Genomic DNA, 13,842 nt, shown 5'->3' on the forward strand with positions numbered 1-13,842 from the left:
CTGCATTCTTTTTTTAAAAGTATTTTGGTGCCATTGTCCATATTCATCTAGATTTTTGGGTTCATGATCCATATGGTTCTCTGGCGGTGACTGGACCTATCGAGAGTGTTTTCATTCAGTGTAAGAGTTGTCTAAAACACCTTCCTATAAAGAACATTAACATGAAAACTAACATTACTTCACAAACTAACTTTAACATAACCAGTATCAAACTAAAAAATACCATCACAATAATAGATAATAACCCCAACAGCTTTTTTTTTTTTTTTAAGGCTGTTAGTTGCATCAGGGATCATCCTTAGTTTTTCATGATTTGCTTATTTAATCCTATGAAGTAGATGCAGTTGTTATCTGTTTTGTAAGTTAGAGGCTTACGGCTTCCTCTCCGGAACGTGTGTTAGAATTGAAATAATGTGTCCAAGGCTGCATAGCTAAGACAGGGCAGACTCGGAATTCGAATCCTTCTCTGGTGCAGGTACCCACACTTTTTCTGGGTGTATAATTTTAATAACTCCCCACATACTGGATTCCATTTGCCACTCAGGTTCTTAAAAGTTGGATGTATTTAGGGGCGCCTGGGTGGCTCATTCGGTTGGGCATCCGACTTCAGCTCAAGTTGTGATCTCACAGCTTGTGAGTTCAAGTCCCGTGTCGGGCTCTGTGCTGACAGCTCAGGGCCTGGAGCCTGCTTCGGATTCTGTGTCTCCCTCTCTCTCTGCCCCTCCCCAACTCATGCTCTGTCTGTCTGTCTCTCTGTTTCCCTCTCTGAAGAATAAAGAAAACAGTAAAAAATTTTAAAAATAAAGTTGAATGCATTTCACCGTGTAACAGTGTTCTCAAGTTCACTTGAACCATAAAGTGGCCTTAATAATATAACTTAACTATGTTACCTTAAAAAAAATTGTCTTCGGGACCAAAGTATTTATCTCCTTGTTTTTCTGAGAAAACACATTCTCTCTTGAGGAAGTAGAGCAGCGAAACTGGAATATTCTTAGGCCCCAGATCTCCTAAGCTCAACAGTCCTGTGACCACACTCTAACCATCCCCCTCCGCCCCGGAACATGGTTTTTTGCCACTGGCACGAAGGGAACCACATGACCTTGGCCCTCCCCATGATGACAGCCATTCCCACAAAAGCCACTCAGTATGAGTTCCTGGCTCATCGTAGACTAGTCCGTACTAGTTTCTGTTTCCCAGCAAAGAAAGAAACACCTATGTGCCTTCTTTAACTACAGATAACCTGTGTCTCAGGTGGGTTAGCTCAGACCTCCCTGCAGTGAACTTTCCGCCTGATGGGGGAGTGTGGTGGCTACATGGGAATACAAAGATACGACCCCACATTACTTCTTGTTTATAATTCCAAGTCTTAGAGCAACTAACCCTTCCATAGTGGTTTCTAAGTGGACCAGATTCCTTTTTGATGCTGAGATGACCGATCTGGATTTTAGGAGAAGGTGTTCATCGCCCAGGTTATGGTGAATATGCTCCAATAATAATTGGCCTATTCTGGTAGTTCTCCACATATGTCAGCTGTATGTTGGATTATTCTGCAGTGCCCTCTTGAATTCAGAAGTTGATAGACATATTTTTAACACGAATGTGTTCATTAGAACAGAGATCAAAGTGCAACCTGTTTTTACAGGTGGGTGGACTATTTTAACGTATTTAATACGTTTAATACATTTCATTTTTCTTCTACAAGATAAGACATTTTCCGTAAGCAGGCTTTACTGTCAGAAATCATCTAATGAGTTACAGACACTCTTGTTACAGGAGAGACAGGTAGAAAGATGGAACAGCTTATAAGGTAAAGACAGTGTATTTTCTACTTTGATTGGGAACTATCTTTTGGCTTCATGTTCCTAAAACTGTATTTTACCTCCTCTCCCTCAAAAAAAAAGAAAAAAGGCAAATATTAGCCTTCACCTTCATTATCCTATTGATTTATTTATAGGTAGTCGAATGAATTTACAAACCAAAGTGCAGCATAGTGATTTAAGCATTTTGCCATAAATCCCCATTCCTCTGTGTTTTGGGGTATGTTTGGAAGTTTCTCTTGTAACTGACCTTGTATCTCTTGCATCGTCAAGAATTCTGCATCCGACACAAGTGGACTTGAGAAGAAAAGTTGTTTTATTCCCATGCTGCTGCTGACGCCTTCTGGGTGCACGCTTGCTGTGAGCGGGGCTCACAAAGACAGCTGAGTCTTCAGACCCCTCTAATGATCTCTTCGTGATCCGTAAATATTTAGGCGAGGAGGCCCTACTGTGTGCACAAGCCCTGCTCTAGGATGTTCGATAAATATCCGTGGGGTAGCAAATAACGGCCATCCTATGGCATAACGTACCAGGCCACACAGCCGACGTGACAATAGGTTTGAAGGGTGGAAAATGGAAACCACTGAGCTTTTCAGCTGATCACAATCAAATCAGAACACATCAAAACAGCTGGTGTTCTGTGACTCAGAATCAATCAACCGGTTTTGAATCACCTCATACCTCTTTATTTCTCTTTACAGTTTCACAGAAGAGATTTAAGCCAGCATATGTCCTTCCCATTTGGTTAAATCCCTGCTTTGAGCAGCTTGGCTTTCATATTCTAATACCAGCGAATGAAACTGACTGTAACATAAAAGAAAAAAAAAAAATAGTGATAAAGGCCGGCATGAGGATGATTTCTTTAACCGACGTTGCTCCATTTGTATTAAGTAAACCGGGTAATCCTGCATGAGCAGTCTTGGTGTGGTTTAGAAATATGGCACCAGTCTTTGTACGTCTTGAAGTTCATCATCCATATTTTAATGATTATCCAACTCCCGGTATCTGGGGAAGATCAACAGTAAGTTAGCAAATGAGAGTTAAAAGTTACGATGCATTCTGGTTTCTGACACTGGCTCTTTCTTTTGTTCTGCCAGGTACCTATTACACCATTCTTTGGCGAAGGTTATTCAGCAGTGGTGACCCCTTACAATCGAACACTCTACAAATTATTATCTCTGGACTCCCAGCTGACACCCTGCCGGAGGCAAGAGCTACTGAGCCAACTGGAACTGTGCCTTTTCTCTTGTCAAGGTTTTTTTCTTACACAGGAAAAAGGAAGAAAAAAAAAAAAAGATGAAGTTGGGCAAAGTGGAGCTCTGCCATTTTCTGCAGCTAATAGCGCTTTTCCTGTGTTTCTCTGGGATGAGTCAAGCAGAGCTCTCCAGGTCCAGATCAAAGCCCTATTTCCAATCAGGGAGGTCCCGGACCAAGCGCAGCTGGGTGTGGAATCAGTTCTTTGTGCTGGAGGAATACATGGGTTCAGACCCTCTCTATGTAGGAAAGGTAGGGCATTTGGCCTTTCAAAGTCGCAAATGATTATTGTGAATGTCTGCGATTGGATGGAGAACTGCTCTTTTTGCTTTGGGGATGGAACACGTAAACTTGTCGCTCCTGTGAAATAGTTCGTGAAGTTTTTGGCATTAGTTCCTCTGAAAGTAGAGCCTGGGTTGGTATCCGTACAGTGAAGCCATAATTTAGGGAGCGATGCTTTAGTCCTGCATCCAGATGAGTCTGCAGATGTCTAGTTTACCAGGATTGTGGCACACTGATAAAACTTTTATTTCCAAAATTAGAACAAGAATATTGACTGATAAATGAAGAGTGGTGGGTGCTTCTAGCCAGTCGATTTGTTTTTTAGCTTCATTTTTGGGGGTCGGTACGGTGCACACACTAACTTTATGCGTATCTTTCCTTTTCTGATGCTTGCATTTGAAAAACTGCCAAGTGACATTATTGGGTCTGTTGTCCCTCAGTCATGAGCGGTTCTGACCTCCCTTTCCTTAGTGGTGGTCGTGTGTTGGTGGATCTGTGGTTTTGTTTTTTAGGTTTTCTTTTTGGTTAAAAAATGAATGCGAACAGAAGTCAGTTTCTAATCGACATTAGACCAAAGGTGGGCACCTTGTGGTACATGGGTTCGGTGGCCACGTCATCGTCGGAGCCAAATTGGGATGTTTCCCCTCCCGCCACAGATTCTTTCCCTTTGAATACTTGGGCATGGGATTTGCATTCAAAGGCTTTCTGAACCGAGGGGCCTTTGGAGAGAGCATGGCCTTTCCCCCTATCATCCTTGTATCCTGTTCCCAGTCTGTAGCCTACTGCAAGTTTGATAACGTTCATATTTGTAAAGATATTTGGAATTTCTCGTGTTGGTACTGGTAAAGAGTTTCTAAGTAGAACGCACTGGCAAGATGTCTATACATCCACATTTCTGTACTTTGCCAGTTTTATGTGTCTATTCTTTTTTTTTTTCATTTTTTATTTATTTTTGGGACAGAGAGAGACAGAGCATGAATGGGGGAGGGGCAGAGAGAGAGGGAGACACAGAATCGGAAACAGGCTCCAGGCTCTGAGCCATCAGCCCAGAGCCTGACGCGGGGCTCGAACTCCCGGACCACGAGATCGTGACCTGGCTGAAGTCGGACGCTTAACTGACTGCGCCACCCAGGCACCCCCGTCTATTCTTGATAAAATGGAGCGTAGCACACTGATGAACTTATCTGAGAGAATTTTCAATTTTGAGTGCTTGAGGAAGAATCTTTGCCGTTTATTCCACGGATCATTGTTTCATTTGAACACACCTTAAATAAGAGTGAAACATCTGTTTTTGTTGATGAGTATCTATATAAGTCAAGGTAATCTTCATTATGTTATTTTTCTTTTAATGCCTCTATATTTTACAAATACCGATACTATATTATAAACAAAAAGGATGAACAAGTTAAGGGTTTCCAGGGATGTGAAGTAGGATTAGCCCAATTGTAGCATTTTTCTGACCTAAGAAAGAATATGTAAGTACACAGAGCCATTCTGCCTTAACCAGTAGGGTACCATCATATATACTGTGCATGTACTAAATCTCTCCGTCTCAGTCTCTCTTACCCATATTCTCATAAATGAAGTGAGAGCAGTAATCATTATGCGGTGTTATTGACGAGGAATCTAGCTTTTAATTTCATTCATTTGTAATGAATATTTAACAGATTCATCAAAGTTTGTTTTCAGTAGATAGGTGTATAAAAATCAACTAATTCATAAAGAATCAGTAGTTATTAGCTGAAATCACACTTTTAAGGGAATGTAAAATTTTCTAAAGGCAACGAAGATATTCCCATTAATTGAGTTTTAAATGGAGTTGCTTGAATGAGGTTGAGATTTTGAAATCAACATTACTTAAAATTTTAAAAGTGCTCTTATTTTAACTTTTAAAGTTTTCACATCATAATTGAGAGTGCGTATATAGAAATAATCCCTGTAAGTCCATTTAGAATTCTGGAAATTCATGCCCCTAGGTTAAATTCCAAATGCACATAAAGCTACTGGGCAATGCTGATGTCATTTTTCTAAGAGAGATTGTGGGATTCCTTGATTGGTAATGTTATCTGTGCTTCTCTTTCAATTAATCAGCGACCATTGTTTAGTAGATTTTATGTGACAGGAAGCAAGTTTGTGTTTATCTCTTGCAGGCTATATCCTGGGAGTTCAGTATTGCCATTCACAGTAAAAGAATGTCCAGGGTGGTAAATAGGTTAAAAAACCAACCAACCCATGACTGAAAAAAATACAGAAAAAAAGACAGTAAAATAATTTGAGATGGAGAGGGAATTTATAGACAAAGCACCAAAGGCTTCAAAGGAACAATTTACATTTGCTTAGGAGGAGGTGGCAGAGAACTTGAATACTTTTGGATTGTATGTATGAGATGCCAAAATGAATCTCCTTGGTTTGGTGGTCTGAATAAGCAGTTATAACAATGAGTTTGACCTTGGTACATTTTCGATCACTTGGGGTATGTGGAATAAATAGATTTTCCTTTTTTTTTTTTTTAACTTGAGGAAGGTAATGAGTGTGACCAAAAGTTTTCACAGGACATAGAAAATGAAAAATTATAGATGTAGACATGGAAGAATGGAGAGACAGATGTTAATGGAAAGGAAAGAAGGAACGCAGTCGTTACTTTTTCTGGATGCATATTTAACCTGTAGTAATTGGATGGTCAGACTCTTCGCCTTCCTGACACAATCCAGCTACTTAATTTGGAAAATATAAATAATGACTTTGATGAACGTGATAGTCTAGTTTGATCACATAATGGATAAGTACAGTGTGTGTCAGATCGACTTCAGTTTTATTGCGGACTCTATGACTTCCTGCTCATTGTGGAACTTTGGATAAATTGCCCAATATTACTAAATTTTACTAATATTATTAAAATTTACTAAATATTACTAAAATCAGCTCTAAAATGGGAATAATGAAGGGCGCCTGGGTGGCTCAGTGGCTTCGGCATCTGATGCTTGATTTCAGCTCAGGTCATGATCTTGTGATCATGTGATCGAGCCTTGCATCAGGCTCCATACTTGGGGGTCGGTCTCTCTCTCTCTCTCTCTCTCTCTCTCTCTCCCTCCCCCTCCCCCCCCCTCTTCCCCCTCTCTCTCTTTCTCTCTCAGCCGCGTTTCCCCACTCATGCTCTTTCTCTGTCTCTCTCAAAATAAATAATAAGCATTAAAAAAATAAAGACAGTGGGGTTACTAATACCTATAATCCAAGTGTCTTTCTGAGAATAAATGAGATCAAAATATTTGGAACATATATTAATTTAATCTTGACATTCTATTTATCTACTTTACATATACTGTTTATAAAAACAACTGCATTCCAGATGATCTGTTGTGTGTCCAGGGTTGTATGTGTTATCCTTCAAGTGAAAGCAGACATTATTTTATGTACTAAATAGTACTTAAACTTTTTGCAGTCATTTAGGAGAACGGTCTGTGTAGGGTGTGCTTAGAAATACAGCACATCTTCATATTTCTTTCTGAGTAGACTGTGGCAAAAATATGGTTAGTAAGCAGGTGATTCTTTAAACACAGGGAATTCACATGTCAGAGAGATCGTATCTAATTCTTTAGACCTTCAAATTTGGAGACCATATTTATGGATGGTGGGCAACAAGATGTGTTAAATGAGATTTGGTCATTAGGACATTGAGGCTAATGTGGTTAGAAGATGGCTGGTGCTATTATTATTATTATTATTATTATTATTATTATTATTATTTTAGGCAGTTTCCTGGGTTTGTGTAACATAACAAGTCAAGACCAAAGTAGAACAGTCTGTGGAAGGGGACCAGCAGTGCTTCTAGAACCCTCATCAAGAGACCTCCTTGGTACATACTTCTGGGCTGTGTTAGAATCTGACATTTACCATTAGCATCCCACTTTATTCTTGTGATACAAATTGATAAACTCATGGATCTAAATATATAGACTTAAGGAAAGAATCACTAGACATTACTGTGGCAGGACTTTTTTATTGAGGTGTAATTGATATATAACATGTATGTATGTACATAGATACACATATATACATGTGTATGTACATATACATACATATATATATAACATATTATACTGATATATAATATTAGTTTTAGGCTTACAACATAATGGTTCAATATTTGTATGTATTATGAAATGTTCACTATAGTAAATCTAGTTAAAATCTGTCACCTTACACTTTACATTGCTACAATTTTATTTTCTTCTTGTAATGGGAACTTTTTAAGATTTCCCCCCTTAGGAATTTTCAGATATACAGTGGAGTGTCATTAACTATAGTCACCATGCCGTACGGAATACTGTTTCAAAGACTAATAGTGTGCCCTTCTCTAAGAGTAGCTCTTAATTACCGTCATGACTGTTTTCTTGTCCTTTTACAGGGAGAATTAGGTGGAGAGTCCTCCCCCGCCCCTCCCCCCCCCCCACCCCGTGACTTAATGTCACCCTGAACTGGCTATTTGAAGTACACAGGAAGTAGCAGTTTCCAGCCTTCTCATTGCATCACAATGCACTTTTCTAGATTAGTCTTTTCCTTGCCTTGGCATTTCTCACTAAATGTCCCCTTAACCATCTGACACAAAAAAATTTGTCTACAGAACCACTCGGCCTCTGTTCCAGGTATTAAGTGTTTTTCATCTCTTCTGCCCATAATGGGCTGCTAGCTGATGGCTGTGCTCTGGGCTGTTACTTTCCCTGAAATGTGTGCTTCGTGCCTGTTCCGCGGTCGGCTCTCTAGCTGTTAACATCACTCTTGCCTTTTAGGCTACTCCCCTCTCTTCCCTCCTCATTCAGGCAGAATTTATACCTGTTACCCTGGTCGAAATCAAATATATAAGAAATGCAGTGTGGGATTCACTCTGCTTTAAATTTAAGCTTGCTGGAAAGCGCTGGTGAGCATTTTCCGTGCATTTGATTGCACCTCAGCAATATCTCCTACCAAGAGATTCTCTGTCTCCTGATAACTCAAGCTATGTTCAGCGTTCCAGAAAAGAAATATTCATCTTGAAAATAGGTTGTGTTTAAAAACTGAGTTCTGCATTAGATTCCTTAATGGGGCGAACTTATATTAGATGCACAAAAAGAAAATAATCACAAATATTAATTCCTTAGGAAAGAGCATGTTCATCATAGTCAAATTTCTATTTTATAGATTTGGGAGAGCAAGAATGCAAAAGTGTCCTCCAAATCTATAGATGACTTAAAGTTGGCTCCGGTCATAGAAGACAGCAAAATACAGTTCGTTTGCCCTCTGTATGTATGGAAAACCCCCTTTTCGTATTGTCTTCATAAGCAGAGTGAATTAAGAAGACTCTTGTTCTTATCTTTTTGTTTCTTTGCTAATAGAAATGGAGGGCTCCTGTGGCTTCAAAATGAATTTGGACTTGGATCAGCTCTATGGGATACAAATACGTTTAGATACTTAGAAATACTCTTTTGACAGTTATTTTTAGCTTTTATACTCCAGCATAACTAGGAAGTATTAAATGCATTTTCTTCGCATAAGATCAATGATTCAGAGTCTTTGTTTATTTCCTTTAAACTATGATGGAAATAAAACATGTCAGTTTTTGCCACTAAAATGAAAAATCCTACCATTAATTTAGTTTAACATTGGTCGTTTTCTCTTTAAAGTTATCTTAGGTTAGAAATGAAGGTTACGATTGCCAAAGGCTTTATCAGGGGAGGCTGCACAGCTCTAGATGGAGGAGAGAGAACTTACAGTTATCAGCCTAATAATAGTCCAACTAGATAGTGTATAGATTGGCTCTAAATTTTGTGAGTATCTGTGTTGGTCAAAGTCACTTAAAAATGCTGTCATTTTTAATGTGTTTTTTTTTTTTTTGGTACGTATTTTACTTGTTGCCCATTGATGGGAGAAGCAAAAATTAACGTTCATTCTATACCACTGTGTTTTTATGTAGTATGAAGCTGTGTTTTTAAGTGCAAACGACCAGAGATAACGTAAAATGATGTTATCAGGCACTTTCTATACTAAGTGCACTGTAATTGTTAGACAAGCTCTATATGCAGGGCTCATTGATAGAGTCACAGAAATTGCAGCAGTCTCTGTAACTCACCAAGATAATTGACAGATTTAGATAAATAGCAGGGCGGTCACTGAGCCTTTGCTGGTTCAAGCGTATGGATAAGAGCTGTATTGGAAGAAATTTCATCCTGATCATTTTGCATGATTTGTATTGATTATCTGTCATAATGATTATGGTCACCAGAGAGAAATTGTAGTTTGTATGAATATGCTTAACATTATCTTCCCCAAACTCACTTTGGCATGCTGTAAAGCCTCTTACGTTCTCTTCTTTTTTCTCTCTCCTTTTTCTTCTTCAAATGCTTACCAAGGTCCTGTTCTATGATAGGTATTGTGTTAGGTAGGAGAGTTAAAACACACACACACGCGCGCGCGCGCGCACACACACACACACACACACACACACACACACACACCCCACTCTTCTCCTTCATAAAATTTAGTCTGGTTGATAAGCCAAGAAGGTAACCAGATGGCATGGGGAAGCAGTAAATTCTACAGGTAATCTACAGCTGTGGAGGTGGGAAAAACAGAGGAACTAATTCATGCATCCGTGAACAAATGCTTGCATGAGGATACCTGACATACCTCTGTGATTTCATAATCCTTTTATACAATCTTCAAACCAAAGCAATAAAAAATTACTTTCTTTTAATGTAGGACAGAGTCTTTTAAAATTATATTGGGGGGAAACTTTATGCAGTAGAAAGATCAATAAATAGAAACCCTAGGTTATATACTTACAAGTTCCTCGTTTTTGAGCAATGTTCTAAAACATAATAAAATGTTATCCTCACAAATATAAAATGGAGATCAAATAGGTAAACACTTTAGAATTTTTATTTTAAAATAACTTCGGACTTACAAAAGGTTGCAGAGTACTTTTCCCAAACCCAGCCTTTCCAAATGTTAGTATTGGACACGACTATACTTAATATTTAAACCATGAAATTAACATGGATATATTACTATTTACAACAAATTGTAGTCAAAAATTTCCAACTATTACAATAAAGTAAAAAGTTTGGAATTGCGAGTAGCTTGTTTTGAGAGTATTCTGCAAGTCGAGCAAACGTTTCTAACAAATTTTAACTTGATAGATGAGTGATGTCTTGCAATATGAATAGTGCATGATGCCGAACATCACGCGATCACAACTGTACCAATGGTTCTTGAAATTTGCTTTTGCATACAAATGCTTTGGATTACAAGCATGTTTCCAGAACTAATTAGGCTTGCAAACCAAGGTTTTACTCTACTTTGTCTGATAGGAGCCTACCTAGTATCACATTTCACACTTATTTTGTGATCTGGGTCTTTTCCAGTCTGGGATGGTTCATCAGTCTTTCATTGTCATTCTTGACCAGTGATTTGGTAGCATATTTAAAAAAAATTTTTTTAATGTTTATTTATTTTTGAGAGAGAGAGAATGGGGAAGGGACATAGAAGGAAACAAAGAATCTGAAGCAGCCTCCAGGCTCCAAGCTGTTAGCTAGCACAGAGCCCGATGTGAGGCTCGAGCCCACAAAGTGTGAGATCATGACCTGAGCTGAAGTCAGACGCATAACCAACTGAGCTACCCAGGAGCCCCTTGGTAGCATATTTTCCGATCTGGCGTAGTTTCATGTTTCTTCCTAATGGAGACATTTTAGGTGATGTATTGACAAGGATGCCACAGAGGGGATGTTGTTCACTCCTCAGTGCCTTTTGTCAGGAGGACGTTGATACGATTCATTAGTGGTGATGTTGACTTTGGTCACTTGGTTAATGTGCTGTCTCTAGGTTCTTCTGAAAATACATGTGAAAGTTTTGAAATCTTAAAGGAGGTATAAAATTATTTAAGCTGTCACTATGGATTAGAATAAATACTACCACTGGTTTGAAGGGGCTTCTTGGGTGACGGTCCATTCATTGTCCATTTTTAGGGATGAGGGCGTCGTTTCATGGGTCGAATTTAAATCTATAATACAATCAGGTAATGTCCACAGTTTTACATAGAAATTGATCTTATTCTCCCAAAGCACATCAATTTAGTATGTCTCAGGGAAATTGATATTTTTTTTTTCTTTTGAACCAGGCAACAATAATCTCTAAAGTCCAGGATTCCAATAAGATGTTTACTGACATAGAGTTACAACAAGAGCTTTCTCTCCCATTGTTTACAAAAAATAAAGAGCTGTTTTACATTGGAAGGTATGCCACAAATACTTAACCCTCGTAAATTGTAAATATCGTTTGAGAAAATAATAGATACTCAGGTTTGGCTAAGGTGGAAAAAGCTCAAGAGAGTGCCATCAGATGTCTTACATTTTAATATATTCACAGGAGAATTGAAATCTAAACAGTGAAGAGAATTATATTTAGTGTTTGAAAAGATTTAGTAATGACAGTTTCTTCTAATGATTCTTTTAAGAGCCTATAAAATTTCTGTTTCATAGTGAATGCTGATTAAATCTTCAGCGTTAGAAAGGAACCATTCTTATATCAGAAATGAGATTATTGATACATTTGGAAGTAAAACAAGAAAGGGAGAAACCATTAGAGCTATAATTTAGAAGAGTTAGAAAACAAATATGGATGCTTATATCAATTCTCAGAGGTAAATTTCGGGAAAAATGTTAACAAGATATTTTAGGTCTATAAAATATTTTGTTTTCTTGCAAAGTATCAGATTCAGTTGTGCTACCGCTGAGCCCCCCCTTTTTTTTTTCCCAACGTTTATTATTTTTGGGACAGAGAGAGAGCATGAACGGGGGAGGGGCAGAGAGAGAGGGAGACACAGAATCGGAAACAGGCTCCAGGCTCCGAGCCATCAGCCCAGAGCCTGACGCGGGGCTCGAACTCACGGACCGCGAGATCGTGACCTGGCTGAAGTCGGACGCTTAACCGACTGCGCCACCCAGGCGCCCCAACCGCTGAGCCCTTTTAACAAATGTTTTTGAAACTTCTGCCTTTACAAACGGCACGTGTTCAAGAAGGAACAAATACATTTACAGTGCTCTCAAGTCATACTCCTTACTAAAATTTAACAAATCTTGAAGGTGAATATGGTTGGGATGATAAGCAGTGGTAATAATGGAGAGATTACGTGGTATTTAGTCAGGGTACAGAAATATTAAAAATGAACCCTAGAACTGAAATCTTCAGAAAAGGGTTGCAAAGAGAACAAACTATTGAGAGTCTGGGAAGAAAACATTTAGGATTTTTATTCCATTTTATTAAAAAAAAAACCTGCCATCCTTCAAAAATTCTCATTTTTGGATACAGTACACTTCAGGAGTTTTTAACTGATAAAAGTACCATTTCAAACAAGCGGGGTGACCATTAGCCCAACCCAGAAGGGGTTGTAAAAGAGAGATCAAGGAGTGTTTGTAACTAGTTGGCCCTACCTACATCGCAGCACAGTATTCCATTCCATGGTATGGGCTCGTGGAGCATTTGTTAGGTTGGCCTGGACCAAGATAGGTTCCAAAATCAACGTAGCTTACTTTTGCATCTCATGGCTTCACATTTCACTAGAAGGGAAGGTCTGAATGTACCTCAGTCGGTGACATCTAGAGAAAAGGAAATGGCCGGGAAAATACTCATGCTGGACTCAGCCAGCCTTGGGTCTTCTTAGGCCGAGAGCCTGGACGTTGTCTTTAGAACTGTCACCACACAAGCAAAAGAGAGAGAGCCCAAAAGATGTGTGTTTGGTTGAGGGGTGGGGTGGGGCAGTGCAATAGAGTAAGGTGAGGCCATCTCCATTCCTCGTTAAATTAGAATCCTCGTCTTCCGTAAGATAAATGCAGACTAATTTCTCAAGATGGGGCTGTGTTACCGGAATGGCAATTACAAGAACCAAAATGATTAACATCATTCTGGCAAGTTTTGTGTGTAAACAGTGTGCAATTATCTGATAAGAATGCTTCCCTTAGAATATTTACTTATCTTCTTAGTTAAAATGCTGACATGTTTTAAGGTATTTAACTGAAAACACACAATCAAGATTTGGACAACACATACATAATGCTCTCAACAGATGTGGGTTTGAAAGATTTGTGATGATCACTAGTGAAATTAGTCAAACCCTACTTAAATTAGATTTTGCTCATTTGTGAGTCATTTAAGGGTCCACACTGGAGCAGAATGTGTGTGGCGAGTAAAAGATTACACATCCTGCACTTGGTTTGAAATGAAGAAGAAGTAAAAGTCAGCATTTCCTTTTTCACAACATATTGGAAAAACTCAGTTCTGTATCTCACACCCACTCTATCCTTGACACAGTTTATATAATTTTCTCAACTGAATCATAACAGAGCTGAATTTAGGCCGCTAGCTAATTTTGCTTATTCAGGGGAAGCAGATACTGGTGAGCCATAGTCTTTGGGATTCAGTGTAATTATATATGAGAAGTGAAGCTATCAACAGTTAAGAC

The 13,842-nt window shown here is 38.8% G+C and overlaps 1 protein-coding gene across 3 annotated transcripts in view; it reads left to right on the forward strand.

Annotated features, from left to right (window-relative positions):
* CDH7 (cadherin 7) overlaps window positions 1–13,842 on the forward strand; it is a 123,986-nt gene that overhangs the window by 8,899 nt on the left and 101,245 nt on the right. For 2 of the 3 annotated variants that reach the window (XM_043559057.1, XM_043559056.1), the window contains exon 2: window positions 2,915–3,323. The exons of the other annotated variant lie outside the window; for it this stretch is intronic. In XM_043559057.1, the coding sequence (XP_043414992.1) occupies window positions 3,114–3,323 (210 nt within the window). In that variant the 5' untranslated portion in view covers window positions 2,915–3,113. The remainder of the gene's footprint in view (window positions 1–2,914; window positions 3,324–13,842) is intronic. 3 annotated transcript variants of the gene reach the window in all.

The sequence above is a fragment of the Prionailurus bengalensis genome, chromosome D3 (genome assembly GCF_016509475.1).
Source record: "Prionailurus bengalensis isolate Pbe53 chromosome D3, Fcat_Pben_1.1_paternal_pri, whole genome shotgun sequence".
Classification (NCBI taxonomy): domain Eukaryota; kingdom Metazoa; phylum Chordata; class Mammalia; order Carnivora; family Felidae; genus Prionailurus; species Prionailurus bengalensis.